General features: G+C 32.7%; 1 protein-coding gene across 7 annotated transcripts in view; it reads right to left on the reverse strand.

The window, feature by feature from the left end:
• The window catches only part of LOC144844312 (uncharacterized), a 191,578-nt gene that overhangs the window by 2,761 nt on the left and 168,918 nt on the right, over window positions 1-19,899 (reverse strand). For 5 of the 7 annotated variants that reach the window (XM_078701185.1, XM_078701162.1, XM_078701194.1 and 2 more), the window contains 21 exons: window positions 15,493-15,672; window positions 13,670-13,805; window positions 12,940-13,156; window positions 12,317-12,409; window positions 11,660-11,912; window positions 8,786-8,958; window positions 8,462-8,617; window positions 7,315-7,451; window positions 6,779-6,926; window positions 6,196-6,341; window positions 5,117-5,326; window positions 4,850-4,951; window positions 4,421-4,529; window positions 3,789-3,827; window positions 3,447-3,614; window positions 2,865-3,128; window positions 2,304-2,526; window positions 1,818-1,948; window positions 1,230-1,385; window positions 977-1,135; window positions 486-607 (listed from right to left, as the gene is read on the reverse strand). In XM_078701185.1, the coding sequence (XP_078557311.1) occupies window positions 486-607; window positions 977-1,135; window positions 1,230-1,385; window positions 1,818-1,948; window positions 2,304-2,526; window positions 2,865-3,128; window positions 3,447-3,614; window positions 3,789-3,827; window positions 4,421-4,529; window positions 4,850-4,951; window positions 5,117-5,326; window positions 6,196-6,341; window positions 6,779-6,926; window positions 7,315-7,451; window positions 8,462-8,617; window positions 8,786-8,958; window positions 11,660-11,912; window positions 12,317-12,409; window positions 12,940-13,156; window positions 13,670-13,805; window positions 15,493-15,672 (3,322 nt within the window). The remainder of the gene's footprint in view (window positions 1-485; window positions 608-976; window positions 1,136-1,229; window positions 1,386-1,817; window positions 1,949-2,303; window positions 2,527-2,864; window positions 3,129-3,446; window positions 3,615-3,788; window positions 3,828-4,420; window positions 4,530-4,849; window positions 4,952-5,116; window positions 5,327-6,195; window positions 6,342-6,778; window positions 6,927-7,314; window positions 7,452-8,461; window positions 8,618-8,785; window positions 8,959-11,659; window positions 11,913-12,316; window positions 12,410-12,939; window positions 13,157-13,669; window positions 13,806-15,492; window positions 15,673-19,899) is intronic. The other 2 variants (XM_078701169.1, XM_078701176.1) reach the window with 2 other exon arrangements.

Consider the following 19,899-nt stretch of genomic DNA (forward strand, 5'->3'; position numbering starts at 1 on the left):
AAAGAACATTTAAGATTATTCTCTCCTGTAATAATATACTGGATTTATAACGCGCCTAATGTTGTGAAACTTCCAATCACTGTACATATTTTCCCCCCAGTCATTTTTTAATCAAACACGTATGGAAACATACTCCCATAATGCAGCTAGTAATCAATGCAAAATTGTGTTTTGACCATACCAGATTAAGATATAAAAAAAGACTGCTAAAGATTATTTTAACACTTTTTATATTCATTTTTCAATTTTAGTTTGCAAACTTGAGCAAACTCTGTGTTTTCTAAGGTTTGATACTGCAGACTTTGGCAATCGGTAGAGAATAGTTTGCAGAAGTTAGGCCATGCACCTTTTAGTTTAGTTTGAGCTTTCTAAATTAAATTACAATGTTTACAGCCATCATGTGGTCCTCCTCCAGTAACTACGGTAGTGTAGACAGACATTTTGTAGTATGGTCGCGTCACATTCATTGACAGAAAGATTCTTACCTCCTTGTTGATTTCTTCGACCTCTGAACTATGCTCCCAATATGGAAATAAGTTAGTAAAAGTTAAAGGCTCTAGTCCGGCATGTATAAGGAATGCTCTTGGTGGATTGCTTGGTCTTTTCTCTGCAAACAAGACAAGATAATAACAATATGATAACATATATTAAAATGAATTTAGGCAAAGGATTGGGGCAGTGAAGTTGTTTTTTTTACAGTTGAATTATGTCTTCAACACATTTTAAAGTCTTCAAAATTCTAGCTATAGTTTTAATCTACGCTCTCTTGGCTTTGCAAACAATGATTTTGTGAGGGACATTCACATCTCCTACATGCTCACTGTGGCTGACAGCCAAGTATAGGAAAGGCAGGCATGATCACAATAGATGTAGATGAAAGTTTGTTGTGTTGTAGTTGTGTCTTACATTTTAGCACATTTTTGCAGCATTCCTGGGGAACAAGCTAAAGACTTAGGACTACATTATCCAATATTACCTTTGCAATATTCCATTACAGTTTGCATAGCACATTTTCTATCAATATCCCATCTCATCTTGGCTGATCCGGTTTTCACAATTCCGTCTTCTTCTGTATCCTGCGGCCACCATCCTTGCCAGAGGTAGACTTCATAATGATTGTCTAGCAAAAATTGTGCTGCAAAGTACAAAAACAAAATTAGATTCAATAGATAAAGTTTTGAATAAAAAAATTGAATTGAATACACCTGAAATGTATCGTCATGGCTTACCTGGTTGAGCGACACTGTACAAATCTGATTGCAGAATAGGAAACGCACACGCATTCTGACTTGACCTGGCTGGATTTATTATCTCATTCGCCTTAAATACTCCTGATGTACTTGTTAAATGGAAACAACGTGGAGTAAAATCAAACTCCATTGGATCTAACAAAATAAGGAATAGAATAGTATTATAATTTGCTAACTTTATTCCTCTGTTTAAGCACAATGCAACTCATTCTGTAGCCATGGTTGCATCAGTTATATGTGGCATATGCTAACAGTATTTTGCATGCAAATATTAGGCCCACCCAGGTTTTAATGTTTACCTCCACTCGGACACAATCAATCAGAAGGTGTTACACTGTACACCATCTAAAAGCTAAAGCTCTGTCTACACTATCAAACTTTATGTGACAAGAAAGTGTGATGTGCCCAAATATGGTAGTGATATGACATCATCATGTCCATATATGGGAACATCACATTTTTTGTCACATAAAGTTTGTGTTTAGAGTAAACAAAGCTCAAGACCTTTACACATGGTAATATAAACTATTTCATAAAATGGAACCAAATCTCTATAAAAACACATACCTCCTATTGCACTATCATATGACTTTATGTCCATCTTTAATATATTATTGAAAGTTTTAAGTTCTTTTCCTTCTTCCATTGCTTGAATGCTAACTTTGCACTGTGGATTTAACCCTGCTTCAAATGGTAAACTGAAAGAAATAGAATTACTAAGAATTAACAAAAAAAGAAAAGGCAAAGGAAAATAATAAATAACACCATTGGAAATGGAAATATAAATGTGGCATATTTCCTGAAAATGTTACTTTATTACTCAACGTCCCTTATTTATGATATTGTAAATCAAAATAAGAGTGATAGTAAACCAACGCTTATAATGAGGTAGGGCCATTACTTCTACATACCCCAAAATACAAGAGATACACATACTAAGATAACATATATAACATCATTTATAGAATTCATCAACTTAATAATACAGTATGTTATTATTCTACAATATGCTGTTTATAAAGAAACAATAATAGCAGATTGATTGATACTTACTTTTCTTTCATTTTATTTGCACATTTCCTTGCATTTTGCCGTGTTATTGCAGACGACTTGACTCCATGCCATACATATACCTCTGCATCGTCTTGTTTGATTTTCTCAAGATTCAAAAGAACAAACGAGGAACGAGAGCGTAGAGAATGAGGTACACATGGTAATTCAAGTAACCACCCTTCATTTTCCTCTTCTGCCCGTGCCATATATAATCGATATGATCCTGAATAAAAACAAAGATAGATATGTTATTGGGTGTGGTCAGTTATTTTAGCTTTCTATGAGGCAATTTAGTACAACATAAACTACATGATTATTTATACGATCATCTAATGTCTGAGTAAGAGAAACCCTCCTATTAAGCTTACAATCTCCCATGAAACAAGGGTGATGTTTTAACACTACGGCTAACCGATATTCATGTTTTTGTTGTGTCCCAAATGTATTCCCATAACAGGTGTTCTTGTATTGTGACATGGAAATGGAATTGTCATGGCCTCTATTTTTATTAGCATACAGGATGGAACTAAAGTATGTGAATATCTTACAAATCTTACATACCTTGTGTGTTTGTATCCTCCTCTTCTCGTTTTCCCATATGGATTATTAACGAGCTTTGGAAAAGATTAAGGAAAGCAGCATGTTCCTTTCCCTGCGTCACACGGATCTGAGGTCCACGTTCATCGTCAAGTTCCACTGTCATAAGCGCTGAAGCTCCTTGTTCATTGATAGTACTTCGTGACCCTTGCCAGAAAAAATATGCGCATTTCTCTTTACCATGTCCTATACCTCTGGTTGATACGTTACCCTTTAGATCACGCATTCCTGGAAGAGTTAATTTTAATGTATAAATCATACTGCAAATTGTAGAAACAGTGCTCATATTCTGAACATGATCTCATAATCGCATCGAGCATAGCTCATTGGCGAAAGTTACATATTTTTTAGTTGTATGAAAAAATGTCTCTGGCGGGATTCGAACCTGCAACCTCTCGCTTACAGGGCGAATATCATACCACTAGACCACAGAGCCATATATGGTATTTTCACAGATTTTCACTCACCAGATATTTTAATGTATATTTTTGTTTTTATGCAAAAGATATAATCAACAAAAGAAGCATGTTTTATTTATAAATTTACCTGTACTTTCTATTCTGTACTGCCATCGGACTACGTATGTGTCACCCTCGTGTAACTGGCCAAAACATTCTTTTGGCATAATACTTCTTTCAAATTCCATTATGTGCCATGTTGCAACTGATATCGTTACTACTTCATTGCCACGGGACTGGAACTTGTCGAAATAACCTTAATGAAATAATAGATACATTAATTATAAAACTTTATAAGCAATAGGTTGTAAATTTACAAATAATAAAGGTTGAGGATAATCCCACTCCTAGTTTTTGCAAAATATTGTACCCTGACCTCTGGAACTATACTATGAATTATGCTATGTTAATTATTGTGTTATACATTTACCTGCAATGTCTGGTTTTGCTGGTTCCAAACTGGCCGTACCTTAAATATTACACAACAAAGAAGAAATCATCACACACATTAGTTAGGTACTAAAAAGCTCTGGTAAAGAGTGTATGGTTATAAACCACCATAGCAACTATATGTACTAAAATAATATTATATAATATACATAAATCTCACACATTATTATATTTTTTGAAGAAATCACATTTTCTTTTTAGTCTATAAATGCATGCCTGTAACATTTTCTTAATTAGACATGATAAACCAAAATTCAAATATTAGGATTACTTATTAATTGTAATATAACACATATGCTTGTAAATGCTGCACAATGCATGGACTTCAATGAACCAATCGGAGTATTTCAGTTAAAGTGAATAATATTTAAAGAATTTTCTGGTAATCATTTAGACAGGCGATTTTTTAAATGTTAAATGCTTCCCTCAGCATAAGTGTGAATGATGAACATGTTCATAGATTTCAGGGTCTCTGGGTCCCTCAAAGATTAGGGTTTTGATAATTTTGACACAAAATCCAAACAACTACAATAACACATGCTAGTAAAATAAAAACAAAGCAACATGCAAACTGTTTGCTTTCTGTAATCAAAATGATAATTGAAATCTTACCAGTTCCTCGCCCTAAATTGGTACCCTCTAGAATAAGGTAACCCTTATCTAGTGAAGGTGCCAACATCTTCTTAGCATCCCAGGCTACCAACTCAGCCATTGGTTCTTTCTGTAAAATTTAAAAAGGTTCATATTTGAACTTTTGTGCGATGTGATGTTCTATGCGGCATGGAATTTGATCTACATGGTTGAGTACAGTACTAAATTCTCAGATGTAAAAAGACCCATTGTTGTTATGTTCTTTCATGTGTGGAAATGTGTCGGCAACTGTTCTTGAACTGTCCTCATACATTATGATACTCTCTTATTAGACAGAAATCGGCCAACCACCACTCTGATTGTGACATTTTCGATTAAAGGTCAGCAAATTTGACATCAGAATGTCAAGGATCCTATAATTTACATACGGTTACATATTTCATTCCTTACCTTTTGCGAATCATCTTGTGATTTCACCCTAATAATTCGCGAATCATTTGGCCAATCATCAAATTTACATTGGAATAAAATTGTCTCCATTCTTTCGTTAATCTGAAATTAAAAATACAATAATGCGGTCACTCTGATCTCATTATATGGCCAATCAATCAAGCAATCATTAAATTCATTGGCCTTAAAGTGGATATGTAATGTAATTTTTTTATATATTTTAAGTTATTAATTAGTGTACAGTATATCCAAAAAGGTTGTATTTACCTTAGCAAACAATGCCCAATCTGGTCTACTTTTACCCTTCTTTGACTTCTCCGGATTGGATGGAAAGATCGGATTGATGTCATAATCAGAGTAATCGTAACCTTGATCCCATATTAACTGACAAAGTTTCAAACCTAGTTTACGATCTGCAACTGACGTGCTCCTTCCTTGCCATAAATAAAGTTCACTTCCAAAGTCAAAGACAAGAATCTGGGAAAAAAAAGTGTGTCATTTTTTTATATTATTATATTAATTATTAATATTTGCATCAGGAAAGTAGAAACATTTATATTGCTACCATATTTGACGGAGTAGAGTCCCTATTAGTCACTGGCCTTAATGGCTATGCAGCCTCTCCAAGAGACTTGTCTCAAAATCCATAAAAATAAAAGTTTGGCAAACATTAAGAGGTGGGGGGATTATGCTCTGATTGCATTAGTAATGGAATTGACCAAAGATTTGTGTCCAAATTCAGCCTAAATTATGGAGTGCAATCATGCTCAGTCGTATGGTAATATATGAGTACATACATACTTTAATTATTTATTATATCAGAATTGAATTGTGCTAAATTAATTTGTGCTAAATAAGTAATATATTTATTTTGTTGGAGTGCAATCACTATATTAAAAAAAAAATGATAATGTTCGTATTCAAACTGTGAATAAATTTGCATACAAATTAGTAAATTATAAACTGATTAGGCTTAATTAGAGTATGAATATTAAAACACTAAAATTATAGATATATCTGTTCTAAATTTATACAGTATTTTAATATATCATAGCTTAAATAATAAATGCCATTTTAAGGTTTGAGTTACTATGCCTACTATTCAAATCTAAGTGTTTATATTATGAAACATGAGTATCACTGCCACACACATTTTAACGCAGTGTATAAAATACATATTTAGTGTTTATTTTTTAACAACAGTTGTTACGCAAGACATACAAATGATAACATCAATGTACCCGTTGCTTAGTGGTCTAAAGGAATGCTAGACCAGTGATCTCGATATTGTGGGTTTAAACTCACAATTAGTACAAATTGTTTGAAAGCAAAAAATATAGACTCACTTCATTACTGTTAAACATCTCGTATTTTGGAATCTGTTCCCAGTATATTTTATAAGGTTCTAACTTCTCATCTTTAAGGCGATATATCATGTTGGTCTCATTGATGTATATCTCTCGTATTTCATCTTCCTCTGCCCCTCTTACATCTAAACAAAATAAGATATAACAAAATGATTATAAATCTTTTTTGTGACACGCCTTTAGGCAGTTATATTCAAGAGGACGGAAGCATTATAGCTTATAGTTTACTACAGCTGAAAAATGGGTATTTGGAAACTCAGGCTTTGTAAGTGCACATCCCAAAGCACGTCTGGGAAATAAGAGTCTATGAAAACATTTTCTGATAAATATTGAGATGCATGTAGACGTTAATTATCATGAGATGACTGGCGTTTTTTGTAAGAAATATTTAGATGCACACTACTTGGTCAGTCTCCGAACTGTCATAAGCCTTGTATTGCACAAAAACATGGACCCAATCCTAAGGATGGATTAAGGTAATGCATGGCACACGACATGTAATGAACCAATGAAATAGCAGGGACTTACAATAGGCGTGAATAAATAATAATAGTAAACATACCTTGGTAACATTCTTCTCCACCAAGTAGCTTGAAGAACTCCTTAACAGGCCTTCCAAATTTGGTCTTCTTTTCTTGAATTAAATGTACTTCTGTAGCCTTGCAGCCTAGATCCCTCTTGGTCAATGTGTATTGTGCAAACTCTGCGGCCTGTAAATAAAACCCCACTTCACTTTAGAGTAAATTTAAACTGGACAAATTTCCATTCTCATTACAGAATTTGATCAAAATTGACTATATGAAACCATAGAAAGGAAAGAGTTGGGTTGGAAATGTGCCAAACAAGTTTCCAGAAACAGAGGGAGCTGGAAGAGTTCACTGCAACCTTATGGGCCATATGGTCCAAAGATGATGGGATATTACACCATAGGACAATGACATGCACAAGTAGTATAAATGAAAATGTGATTCTTTCAACCTGATCACTTTTTGACAGAGGTCTTTAACAACCCTGTGGCCCGCACAGGGGAGTGTTCACTTTTTTGTAATCACCACACCACTTTAATTCTTTTGGCTATAATAAGGTAAAATACTGTACCTTTGATTTTTCTAGAATATTTGCATATTCTCCCTGCCAACAGTAGATGTCCTTTGGCGTTACAAGTACAAAACAGTCTCCACTGTTGAGAGATTTGGCGACTGGTTCAACAAGCCTAGCTTGTACTGACTTCCTCCCTGAAGTAAATGAGTTATAGGTATAATAAATATCATAGTCATAAATGTAATAAGCAAATAATTACATATAGATAGAAACTAAAAGGCAACTAGTTCATTGTAAATGACTTGGCTGCTTATGATAGGATGAGAGAAAATGATTCATTTTTGGTCATTTGATAAGATGAGATAGTAGTATTATTAATTTATCACATTAAAACCTATGGAAACAGCTCTTGTGCAAACTTGTATATACCTTTTTTTATTCAATAAAGAGAATCACAAGGTTCATGTCAAGGTCATTGTGTAGATAAATTAAGTGACAAAAAATGAAGAATCCCTCCAAAAAAATCTCTGTGGTTAGAAAAGGCATTCATATACTCATTCTGTTATTTTGTTATCAAGAATTTTTATACAGGGAGGGCCCAGTGAAAAACTATTACATGACATATTCAACAAACATTGCTGGATATAATACATTTTGTACAATATCATTGTTATTAAGATTACTTATTGTGCAAGGCAAAGATGTGTCATACATTAAGCTATAGGCAGGTTAGAGTACAATAGAAGCCAGACACACTCACACACACCATTAACGTAATTAAATGTGATCGATGGCTTTGTATCCATTAGGCAATGAAAATTATAATTACCTGTTGTTTCTAATGATTAATTATTGGATATTATTATTCATTTCTAACAAATTATCATTAATTTAACACACAGACAGAGACAATACATACGATTTCAAAATGCTTAATTTTCATCTCTTTCCTTTAATTTCACACTCTGAGCTCAAATTAGCAAATAGATTTTCAGTTTAGTCTAGCAAAGTATGTCACTTATACTTCATTGCAATGACTTGTTTGTAATGTTTGTATTGCATGTTGAATTTAACCAATCTTAATTTCATTTTATCATGTTTTTTAAATGACAATAAATATTATGTATGGTATTGGCCTAGTTTGGTTGTTCATTTCGCCAGTTAGATTTTGTAGAACTAGTAAATTTATAGCCCTGACACTTACCTTTGATTTGCATCAACATCAGGTCCTTATATGGAAGCATAGACCCCTCTACTACTCTGGCTTCTCCTGTTTTTCGTAAACTCACTCTCTTCAAATCCATACGACTTGTAAAATATGCTAATGAATACCCAGTAAAATCTGTTTGTTTACCACCTACTGAAAAAAACAAATTATCTTATATTTGCAAGAGGACTGCAAGATGGCCTCTATACCCAGGAATACTGATTTCTTGCATAAAAATAACTTATACAGCATTACTTTTGAATGACAAACATGTAAACAAAGGTCAAGTCAAAGGTCGGTTGAATTAACTGTAGTACTTACTATTTTTCTGTGATTGTGTTTTAGTTTGAATTTGCACAACTTCTTTCCTCTCCTCGGTGTACTCTGATCGAACATCTTCACGATTCTTCAATGCCTTTACTGGATTCACAGACCCTCGTACCCTTCGCTGAGGCCTCAACGTTCTTTTATGACTTGATACTACTGAATCTAACCTGAAAAATAATTTTTTTTAAAATATTAATTAAAAGTGAGGATAACATAATATACTAAATGGTACAGGTATTACTATTAGCTTGTAATTATTAACTAACATTTAGTAAAATAGTGTTTATATTTGATTGATCTGATTTTAAATTTTTATTAAATCTGCATAAATGATAGCTACGTTTTAGCAAAAGTAGTATACATTTTTTTCTACTAAACTGTTACCAACACATTAAAAGCATTATTTTGAATAACAGTGGTTAAATTACTTATTTTTCATTTTAAAATTAATTTAATGAATGTGTTCTTTCATAAATCCATTAGATGTATAATAATGTATACAAGTAAACCAAGTCAACATACAAATATTATGCGATACATAATAGTGTATCTAATCCTATGGGAGCTATATAAATGTTAATGATGCATAAGAAAATAAAGACTTTTACACACCATACTAATGTTTCCCATAAAGTTAATGTGATTACTACTGATAGTAAGCTTAAAGACACCTTCCCTACAATTTGTGACGTTTTGTAAAAATAATACATATATATTACTTTAAAAACATTAAACCATGTCATTCCTTGTCTTAAATGTACGTTTCATGTCGGTCTTAGGCCTAGCTTAGCTAGGCTTAGTTTTGTAGGCCTAGCTGGTAAACATCGGTAACGTACGAACATCGTACGCTAGCTATATACCTAGCCTGAAGTTGTATAGTTGCTGCATTAATTGTCTTTCTATTTTTGCCAGACTCCGTTGATACAAATTGGGGAAAACCCGGTATTTTCACTGAAAAGTTAGGAGTCTTCCATTTGTTTTGGCCTCACGATCGATCGAAAAGTGGGCGAATTACAGAAGAAAAACAAAAATATCAATCCGTGTGAAATGCATTTTGGGATTTATAGCGGCCGCTATAATTATTAGAATCGACTTATTTTTCACATTTTTAACCGTTTAAAGATGAAAAAAGTTATCGAAATAAGACCATATAGTATTATTTTTACATTAAATATAGTTTGTGATCTTAAATTAGATCTAAAAAACGTAGGGAATGTGTCTTTAAAATGTAACATATTCTTTTTGAGAAATTGTATTTATGTAAACAATAGAGATAAACAATACAAGAAAACTCTTTAAAATGTGGGGAATATTGTCTATCTTTGCAGCCTAGGTTGAATTGCGCATTGTTACTAAAGTAGTATTGCCGCACTTGATAGACACATTTCAAATAGTGTAATACAATACTGTATATTTATAGATATTGATTATGTAATTTAATAAAGTACAATTTACATAAAGCTTAGCGATATCTAATATTAAATCCATCCAAATATATAACAGATATTACAAGTGACAACATTTTGTAAATTTAGCTATGCTTATCCTACATGAATTAGTGGTGAGAGAAGGACTTAGTATGGAACTATGTCAAAGGTCATCTGTGGATTATATACAGTGGAAGTAATTTAATTCTGTTGAATTTCTGCATAGTTTGAAAGATGGAAAGTCTAAGGAAAGCAATAGATAGTTTTTAGTACATCACATACATACATCATAAGTTGGATATCGTATTGATCTCAACATGGTAAGGTAGAAAGCAATATATAGATTCAATATAACATAATGTGTACCAATTGTTACATAGGAAACAAAGAATACTTTTATAATTGGATGAATCATACATGTTGTTTAAATTAGTTTTAAAATAGAAAACGTTTCAGTGACCTTGACAAAGAAGAGGATGCCACGAGGCAGATTCTATTTAGATTAATATTAAGGTTTAATAATCTTTGGCTGTATAGGCTAATATTTATGCACACAGCAATTAAATGAGATTAGTAGAATAAAATGGCCTGTCTGTGTCAGTTTTTCACCTGTTTAGTTCCATTATGTTGTGAATTTATTCATTCCCATTGTCTTGTATCTACTTCTTCTTTCTTGGAGATCCAAGAAATATTTATTATATATGGCCTTTGGCCCAAATAATATACAATGTAATACAATATTAAATAAATATCATTTGAGTGCGTTTAAAAATTCTGTTCTACGTTTAAATGAAAAAAATAAATATTTTCCAAGTTTAACAATAAGATCAGTATTTGTGGTAGACATAAGATAAATATATTTAATTTAGTTGGGTTGTTTGTATAAAAGGAAAACATATATTTAGTTCTAATATCTGAATAAAATGGACAAACTAAAGTGAAATGATATTCATCTTCAATTGATTGTAAAGCACATAATTTGCATAATCTTTCATTTCTATTTATACAATTCCATCTTCCTTTTCAATTTCTAATTCTAAAATTCCTAGTCTTATCTTAGTCATAATTTGTCTATGTTTGTAATTTGTTACTTTAGATATTCTTCAATTCCAAAATTATATTTAATGTGTTTGTAATATTGGAGCTTAGAGTGTAGCCTAGTATCTTCATAGAATTTCTGTCGTTCAATGTCTGTAAGCCTTTGTTTAAAATTTGAAATAAAAGTATATATATTATTAACCTGTTGTGAGTACCATATGTTACCAAATCCATTTATGCATAGTATTTGTTTTACGTCATTGGCCCAACATTGCTCATTTCTTTGAGCTTTTCAATATTGAAAATCATAATTATACATTTTGTTGTCACATGAAGTTCAAGTCATTTAATCCCTACAAAGAAAATGTGTTAGGGTTAGGTCAGCATTATATCTAGTACATACCTTGGTCCACTCTTTTCTGTTAATAAATCAAAGTCTGAAATAGTAATCTCTTGTGAGAGACTCGTGACCTGTTCAACTTTTTTTGTAGAAGACACAGTGGTCACTGTTTTGGAACTGCTCTGAAAGAACTCTTCAAACTTGTCGTCACCAGGAATGAGGACGGAGATATTCTTCTTTATAAGGCGAACTTCTGGCTCGGATTCTGATGATTCGGTGGTGGTTGGAGTGGAGGATGAACTGCTTGAAACTTTAACTGTAAATTTAATATATTAAATGCTTTTTATTGTTGAATTTTCAGGAGCATCTTGGCTCATAAGATCTTCAAACAAAATTTTAAATTATTTCTTCTTTATACTAAGAGGGTCATCTTTAGGACTTAACCTAAGGTGTACACAAGCTAGTTATGTATACGGGATAGCTTATGTCCCATATACACCAAAGTTTTATTTCTTTGCATAAGTAATTTTACTTTCGATCAATATTGGCAACAATTCATAGACAGGAAATATGTACTGTATATTTTAATATTAGTATTATTTATTAGATTACCACAATGAATAAACAGTTATGCCTGGACGAATGGCACTATTTATGGAAGGCCATTAGAGTATTAATCTGATTAATTAATAGAACAATAAAATAATCTATAAACCTTACATTTTGTTGGTAGTAAGAATGATTTTCCATTTATCTGGTTTTTCTTTGTTTCATTTTCTTTTTCTTCATTTTTTTCTTTCTTTTGGCTAATAGCTGAAAATAAGAGTACATACTAATTAGTATGATTGCCTTCTTAAGCAACAGGAAATTAAGATTATTTATAGACTAATCGTGCATATTGTGAATGAGCAATAACTCAACTACAAAAATATAATAAAAATATTCACATAATAGGGATTCTACCTACTATAGGCCTATACAATTTTATTATACAAATACTGCATTGAGGGAAGCCTATGCAATATCGAGGAGATAATTTTAACCATCCTCATAAAACTCCTGTGAATATTTAGTGGCTGCAGTAGTATGCATGGAGGCCTGCTTAGCCTCTTTTAGAAATATACATAGCTATAGGGAGTTTTTAGTTTGCGATGACCGAGTCATGGTAATTCATTGTGAGCGTGCGGGTATATTGGGACATGTTCCTCTCTTCAGTTTTGATGGTGTCTAGGTGATGACCAATGGCACATCGATTGGGCTGACCTAGTTAGGTTGTCGGTTGTCACAAATATAAAGATCCATGTTAACCAACCACGAACCATACATGTGACCAAAATACTTACTTCTGAAAGACCCAGGCCTTTTTCTATTTACTATAGACAATTTCTCTTCAGATGAAACAGAATCTGATGATTTTCCTGCTTTTTCTAATTTTCCCTGTATGGTAAATTGCTCAATATCTTTCTTCTGAACCTTTGACTTCCAATGATTCTCCCCAGACTGCTGAAGTGCTTGTAAACGCTCTGCAATACCCATCTTACTTGACGGTTTATCAACAACCTAAACAATAATTGATAAATGACGATAATAATAAATAATGATAATAAACATATGGTATAGTCTGTGCGATGATTATTTTATGTTGGGAGAATAAAATGATGCATATTAGATTGTTTTAGTTGGACAAAAATTTAGGATTGGTCGTGAATTTAAAATTAAAACTAATCAAATGAACTACAGTACATTTTTATTAATGGCAATGGTCTTTATTGTTGACACAACCACTGGTTTACCATCTTGAAAAAGATTGTTCATAACATAAATGTTGACTAATACCCTTTGCGAGCAATGGCTTGTAAGCCCCCTGTCCTGTATAAGTAATCTCTAGGTGCAAGACAAACCATGAAGACTACAATAACACCATGGACAAATGATCAAACTAAATGGACTGGGCAAGGCCTGGCAGTATTATCACCTCTCAGAAGTGATGGTGTATGAAAGTGATGGACTAGAGGAATGGAGAAAAAATTGAGAAAATTTGAATATTTAGTTTGATTATCTTACATTACTTACCTCTCCATTGCTTTTAACTGATGCACTATTTTCAAGTGGAGATAATCGATCATTGACGGTAGATTTTGGTACATCATCATATTTATTTAATCGTTTCTTCCAGCCATCTTCTCCATTTCTTTTTAAATTTTGCAACCTAATCAAACCAAAGAATAATGTTGTAAATAATTATATTATTTATAATTTTCTTTCTATCCAATTTCCCTATATCATCTGGTTTTATATTAGTTGTTCATGCAAATATGTATGTGTTGTAAAAAGTACAAGTACACAAACCACCTTAGGACACCCATATTAAGAAGAAACTTACAGTAACTTCCTTTACTGTAACTTAACAAGGGGAAATATATGTTTTACACTACAACCAATCAACCCATAGTAAAGGGATACTATGTTGGGTCCCTTTAATAGGCAGTCTGCTATAGAAGCAACAGTAGATTTGTTTCCGCCATAATATTTTACACACATATTTGAAATAGTGATATTGAGACTACAATGTATAGACCAAAGGAAATTATTAAAATTGACCAAAAAAGGATTTTTTTTTTAATACATAAATCCATAAAATTGACTATTCCATTATCATTTATAAGTATTTCAATGTGAACAGGAAATAAAACATCCAGGTAAGTATTCAAGGGAAGTAAAAAAAATCAAAAGGAAGGAAATTAAAAATTATCTAAGCTCTGGAATTAGGTTTGGTTTTATACGATTTATTTTCTGAACTTTTCCGAATTACTGGTACACTCCTAGTGGTTATTAAAGTAGTCTGTTTTTAAAACTCATTATTTTCAAATCAAATTATTCTCAAGGCTATATGTACTTTAGTAAAAAAAAAAAATAATCATAAGAAATATAAATACTGTAATAGCTTTGAAATTAAAAGATGATTTTCTTTCCAAACAGCAGCAAATTACTGGTACACTCCATTGCCTAAGTAGTCTGATCTTATGATTTTAGAATGTTATGTTATGTTTTTTAGAAACAAAAATATTTATTCTAAAATATATATTATTCTTTTTGAGATTAATGTTTGATTATTCATTTTTGGTGGACTTTGCCCACTTATTTATTTCTCAATTTTCATAACTGTACATTACCCCAAATTGTTTGGTAAATTTATTTATATTTCTTTCTTGCTCTTGTGTGATTTTGGATGTAAATAAATGTTGTTGAGTTTATCTAAAGCAAAATATATTTCTACTTTATAGTAGCCTCCTATTCAGGGACACCCTTATTCAGAGGACACTCCTATTAAGGCGACACTTCACATTAAACAAGGGGAAATATGATATGATACACAATTCAGGAGATACTTTGTTGGGTCCTGGGGGGTGGGGGGGGGGTGTGTCCCCTGTAATAGGGGTTCTACTTAAACATCAATGATGTTTAAGTGAATTAGCCCACTTTAAGGATCATAATTTAAAATAAAGCATTTAATAAAGCTTCATTCCTCATTGTTGTTGAGTGAGCTGCACATCATCCTTTTATAACTATATACTTTATTACTTGCACTAATGAAGGGCTACTGTTGCTCGAAAGCTCTGCACATTTTCCTGGCTGTTTTACTTTATTGTTTTGATTTAGCTTTTTGCTTAATTTATTTGTAAACTCCATTAAGATCCAGCCACTGATTTTTTCAGTAATTTGCCTTTGGATTTATATTTTATCATACAAAAAGAAATGCCCGCTGGCAAGTTTTGCGAAGTACAGATGATTTTTTGATCTGTGGTATTTTGGTTGTTTGACCACTATTTCTTTTTGCTATTCATCAGTATAATATGAATTTTTTCTGAAATAGACAATGCTAAATAATACTATACCTTTCAGAGATAGAAGCCTTTGTGTTTGAAGGCTCTATCAACTGTTTCACCTGGGCCATTTCATCTGGTGTGATGGGCTGTGTTTTAAACCTCTGCGATGGAGGTGTTGTGGCCTTCTTTACTGGCTTCTTTGCTTGCTCCTTCTCAGACTTGAAAGATTCAACAGGCTGAGTTCGATATCTAGAAGATAAAAATGACAGTTGAGAGTAAAGCAGTAACATACAGAATTACAAATAGTTTTGAAAGCTTTTGATTAAGCTCAGCCATGAATACAATCAAATATTATACAAATAACTTTGTTCATGTTGAATTCAAAATCTAAGAAAAAATTGCATAATGAAGCAGAGGTGTACACTTTACATTTCTTAAACAATCCATGTCCCCGTTCTCCACCCAGTTCTCTCCCATTCTCCCCCTCCACTTTCTGAATTCTCTCTGTTTGTGTTGAAGTTGCAATGTAGAATACTGAATTATTGAACTTTTACAAGTTTCATAATCTCTGACATAATACTCAACTTACATTTCCAAATTAAATTGGTATGGGTATGAGGAAGTGACAAATATTATAATTTTGACAATTTTTCACTAGTTTGTATCAATAATATTAGGTAGGCTATTAATAAATCCAGAATTTGATACAAATAATACATCTACTGTCAATTACAATTGTAGCCTATGCCATTCATCGTGCTAGGTCAAGGCCCTGCAACGTTTTATTGTCAGAGCATCCCAACATTATTGATTTTCTTTTTACATGCCGGTACGAACAATTTGCTGAATATACAAGTCAACTTATTTAAACATTAATGAATTTATAATTACATGTAATCAACTGCAAGGTGCTATCGACTACTTAAATAAAACAAGACCTTTCAGGGAATTGGTGCATGCATTTTGAAATTAGAATCGTGGTATAACACTAGAATACACGAACAAATATGTTTCACATACATATTGAATATGCTAATGGCATAAGATCGTTTCTAAGAACAAGGTTCAATGCAGATGTGAATTCAGTTGATTTATTTTTACCAGAACATACCATTTCTTTGTTTACTATCAAACAAATACTTTAAATTTTACAGTAGATAGCCCTATAAACCCTTCCTGTAAACCACACAGGGTCAACAATCATGCCATTTTAATCCTCAAATGTGTTAAATACAACATGGTAAAGTTGAATGCTGCAGTAACTATATACATCTTACTATAATAAGTGCGGGTTTCAAATATCGGAGCAATTTTAGAAATTAGAGATTTGACATTGACGACCTAACAAACGCAAATTGGTTCTTTCTTATACCGAGCTGCACCCCTCACCAAGTTTGAAGGCTGTGCGACCCCCTAGGCTGTGAAGAAACCCGGACAGACAGGCAGAGATTTGTAAATATACTTGAAACTTGTATGATTTTACAAGTTAAATGCTTATTGATGTTATTTTGATTATTTTGGAAAAATCATATGTATTTCAGCCTTTAGATGCCTTGCATGATCTTAATTGATGAATAAATATACCTCGAATTAATGCATTTGACCATTTTATTCTAGGCCATCTTTACACATTCAGGTCATAGAAAGGACAAAGATTCCTGTCTGTAATACTGTTATAATCAATATTCCTAAACAAGCCATGTATTCTACATACAGTAATCATTGAAAGTAAAGATTCTGTAGATATTCCATTCCAAATCAACGAATTCAAATAAATATTTACATTATCTTATTAGACTGCAATTAGGGAATGTCTGTCTATCAAACTTCAATTGGGCATACAATTCTATTTTCAACTGAGCAGTTTGTTACAATTCAACGATTGTCCCAGTTTTATAATGATACAATAACTTCTTTTTAGAATATCTTGCCCTAGAATCTTCACAAAATTAAGTTAAATGCAAGGATGAAATTCAGGTTGACTTAAGACAATAAATCAACGTTTTAGACTACTATGGGTTCCTTGTGCTAGAAGAAGAAAGAACTCTGTCAATGGAATATTTGTCTGCTAACACTACACACATTAAAAAATGAATAAAAAATATACTTGTAGTCCTTTAAGTTTATGACCTACAGTTTTTCAGGATCTTGCGGGAGAATAAAAGTTGATTTCAATATATGGTATAATTAAACTCTTTGCGTGCCATTATTCTGGTGACAATGTTGCAAAGATCGTAAAAATCACCAGTGTTAAAGAACATTTTAATACTTGAAATCTAGTATGGGTTAAGAGGTGCCTGCACACAACTACTATAATAATCAACTTGCCTGAAAGTTATTGCAGAATTTGGCAGCAAACAAACAGGAAAAAGATGGTGTAAGAACCTGACAAAGATACTATGTGCATATACATTTCTAACCGTTGCGCAGTTTAAAAATTACTTATAACTAATAGGGAATAAAAGGTCTAATTATAATTCTTATTTTTCATATTTTAACATTCTTTAAAACTTCCTAAACTAACTGTTGTATGATAGAAGAGGCAAAGGCATAAATGGTACTGTTACACCTCAAGATTTTAACCAATGACTTGGGATTTGTAATGAAGGATGTACTGTACAATAAAAAGTTACAGTTCCATCAATACCAAAAAGAAGTTGCCACTATTTTTAATATGGTTGCATAATGTCAAAAAATGTTGAGGAAAATCATTACTTTTGTAATTTATGACTTAACATTTACTGTTAGGGAGACTTTATCAGGAATGGTTGCATATGGAATCAAAATCTTTAGCACAATATAACTGGAATATGCTACATTGATATGTTTTAAGTAGACCTTGGACATAGGTACTGAAGATATAATAATTATATTAAATAAATATGGATCAAAGGGCTAAGATTAGTCTTATAGTGGTGTGATGGTATGACATGCTTCCAGAGCTAATCCCAACGTGATCCTGATGTAATGTTTAAACAAATTTCACTGTGTGATATAATATTACACAGAAATACACTTTTTGGAATGAAATAGAATAAACTGTATCACATGGCTCAGGTACATTACCAAGTAAATGAATTTCTTTTTCAGCAATTGAATTTATGACATAAAAATGCAAAATTACTTACTGTAGGGTCAATCAAAATACAAGGCAGCCTCAAATTGATATTTTTTTTGTGAAATGATGTGACCCTTTAGAGGTAGAAAATCAACAACACATATTCAGACCTGTACACTTTGAAGGAGCTGAATCAGTAAAAAGTCCTCAAGAATTTCCTATGCCCTCTATCTATTGGATAACAGGTGTAATCCAAAACCCCCTCCTGGTGGCTATACGGAAATTAATTAATGTTGATGTTGCATACTTAATTTTTGAAATTTATTTTATATTCATATCAAGGTAACCATTACAGTAACATAATTATTTTACCTCCACCAAGGAGGTATATGTAATCGAACGCGTGTATTTGTATCTGTTTGTTTGTTAGCAGGATTACTCAAAAAGTAATTACAATATCTAAGTTACCAAAATGAATATACAGATAGATATGTGGTCAAGGACCATTACATTACATTTTGGGACCATTTGGGACCATGGTCCCAATTCTGGACCACTTTTTAGTATACTTTTCAGAAACTGAGAGCCATTCTGACTAGGGATTCCATGCCACAATGGCTACGTTAAAACATTGGGGTCCATGGGCCTAGATAGCCTACTAGACGATTGGCCCATAAATAACAAAACTCAGTGGATTCCAAACCCATCCTATCAACCAAACTCCTAAACAATCTAAACCTAAACCTACAAAATCGGCTGTAAATATTGAGGCAAAACAAGGTCCGATCGCCGTCCGCACGTTTGGTGTCCGGATCGTCTAAGTAGGCCTAGGAAGAGTCTAAATCTCAGTCGTCAGGGCACCTATTAGGCCTAATAATGGCGGATACTGCATCAAGCAAGTAGACCTAGTAGGAAGGAGACCTAGCCGATCTGGCCCAGTTAAAAATTGAGCTATAGCTAGTGTAGTAGACCCTATGCGAATTGATACTACCAGGCACTTTACTATAGGCTGTTAAAATTAGCAATAATTATGTTTACCAATATTCCAACTTTCTCATTCGAGCTATATTAACTATACCATTCCGGTAGGTCGAGTCGACCTTCAATCAAATACTGCGTTCATGTTGTGATTATAGACGGGGTATACTCGACCCAACCAGTTTGGTATTGTATTCTGTATCTGCTTATCACGTAACAATGCCAGGCATGGGCAGAGAGAGCATGTGTATCACTCGTCTCACTCTTCCTCAGCAGGAATGTACAGTATACGTTACGCTTCATTGATTTTGAAGGTTTTCCCTAAGTCAGTTGCGAAAATCGGCAAATGTAAACTGAATCTCCAACTGATTTTACACAATTGTGATGAATTTTCATAGAAAATTGACTTTATAAATGGGAAGACCGACTAAAATTACATC

The sequence above is a fragment of the Antedon bifida genome, chromosome 1 (assembly GCF_963402885.1).
Source record: "Antedon bifida chromosome 1, ecAntBifi1.1, whole genome shotgun sequence".
NCBI classification, from domain to species: domain Eukaryota; kingdom Metazoa; phylum Echinodermata; class Crinoidea; order Comatulida; family Antedonidae; genus Antedon; species Antedon bifida.